Raw genomic sequence first — 766 nt, 5'->3', positions numbered from 1 at the left:
TTTTCTTGTTTTAGGAAGCATTTATTTCTATGGGGGACCTCTCCTTCCAAAATTGAGGGGGATGGAATAGTTGAGGAAAATCAGGGTTTCAGAAAGTCAGTGCAAGTCTCTCTCTCTCCTCTCGGTCTATCTTTCTCCTCTCTCAATCTCTCTCTCGCCTGGGTCTCTCTCTTTCTCCTTCTCTCTCTCTCTCCTCTTTGTTTCTCTCTTTCTCCTTCTCTCTCTCTCTCCTCTCTGTCTCTCTCTCTCTCTATCTCTATCTCTCTCTTCCCCCTCTCGGTCTCTCTTTCGCCTTCTCTTCTCTTCTCTTCTCTCTCTCTCTCTCTCTCTCTCTCTCTCTCTCTCACACACACACACACTCTCACTCTCTCCGCGTGACCGAGGTTATAGGAAGATGGATACTTGTCCGTGATTAACTTCGACGGATGTCGCTGGATATAGAACGTAATTATAAATCTAATGGAGATTACACGACTTGAGTATCTAGGGGAAGGTGGGAAGTCCAAGTCAAGCCGCGAGATCGTCAGGAAGCTCGGCGAGGGGGGATGGCGCCAGAGAGTTGCGTCTAGCGGAGGCCAGGACGGTCCTGTCGCCAACGATGAAGTAGGCCGCGCCGGCCGCCGTAGAGATGATGAGGGCTTGAGCGGTGGGGTTCAAGTTCGCCCTCGCCCACGGCAACAGCCTAACGCTCGCCACCTGTTTCACGTTTCAGGAGAAGTATGTCTAGGCGTAAGGGCCAAAAAGAGAAACCCATTACTGAGATACT

The 766-nt window shown here is 50.7% G+C and overlaps 1 protein-coding gene across 1 annotated transcript in view; it reads right to left on the bottom strand.

The window, feature by feature from the left end:
- Positions 1-409: 409 nt before the first annotated feature.
- The window catches only part of LOC144709395 (early nodulin-93-like), an 872-nt gene continuing 515 nt past the window's right edge, over positions 410-766 (bottom strand). Inside the window, exon 3 of the mRNA XM_078582943.1 lies at positions 410-696. Within this exon, the coding sequence (XP_078439069.1) occupies positions 508-696 (189 nt within the window). The 3' untranslated portion in view covers positions 410-507. The remainder of the gene's footprint in view (positions 697-766) is intronic.

The sequence above is a fragment of the Wolffia australiana genome, chromosome 11 (genome assembly GCF_029677425.1).
Source record: "Wolffia australiana isolate 7733 chromosome 11, ASM2967742v1".
NCBI classification, from domain to species: Eukaryota; Viridiplantae; Streptophyta; class Magnoliopsida; order Alismatales; family Araceae; genus Wolffia; species Wolffia australiana.
This window is presented reverse-complemented; position numbering and strand designations above follow the sequence as displayed.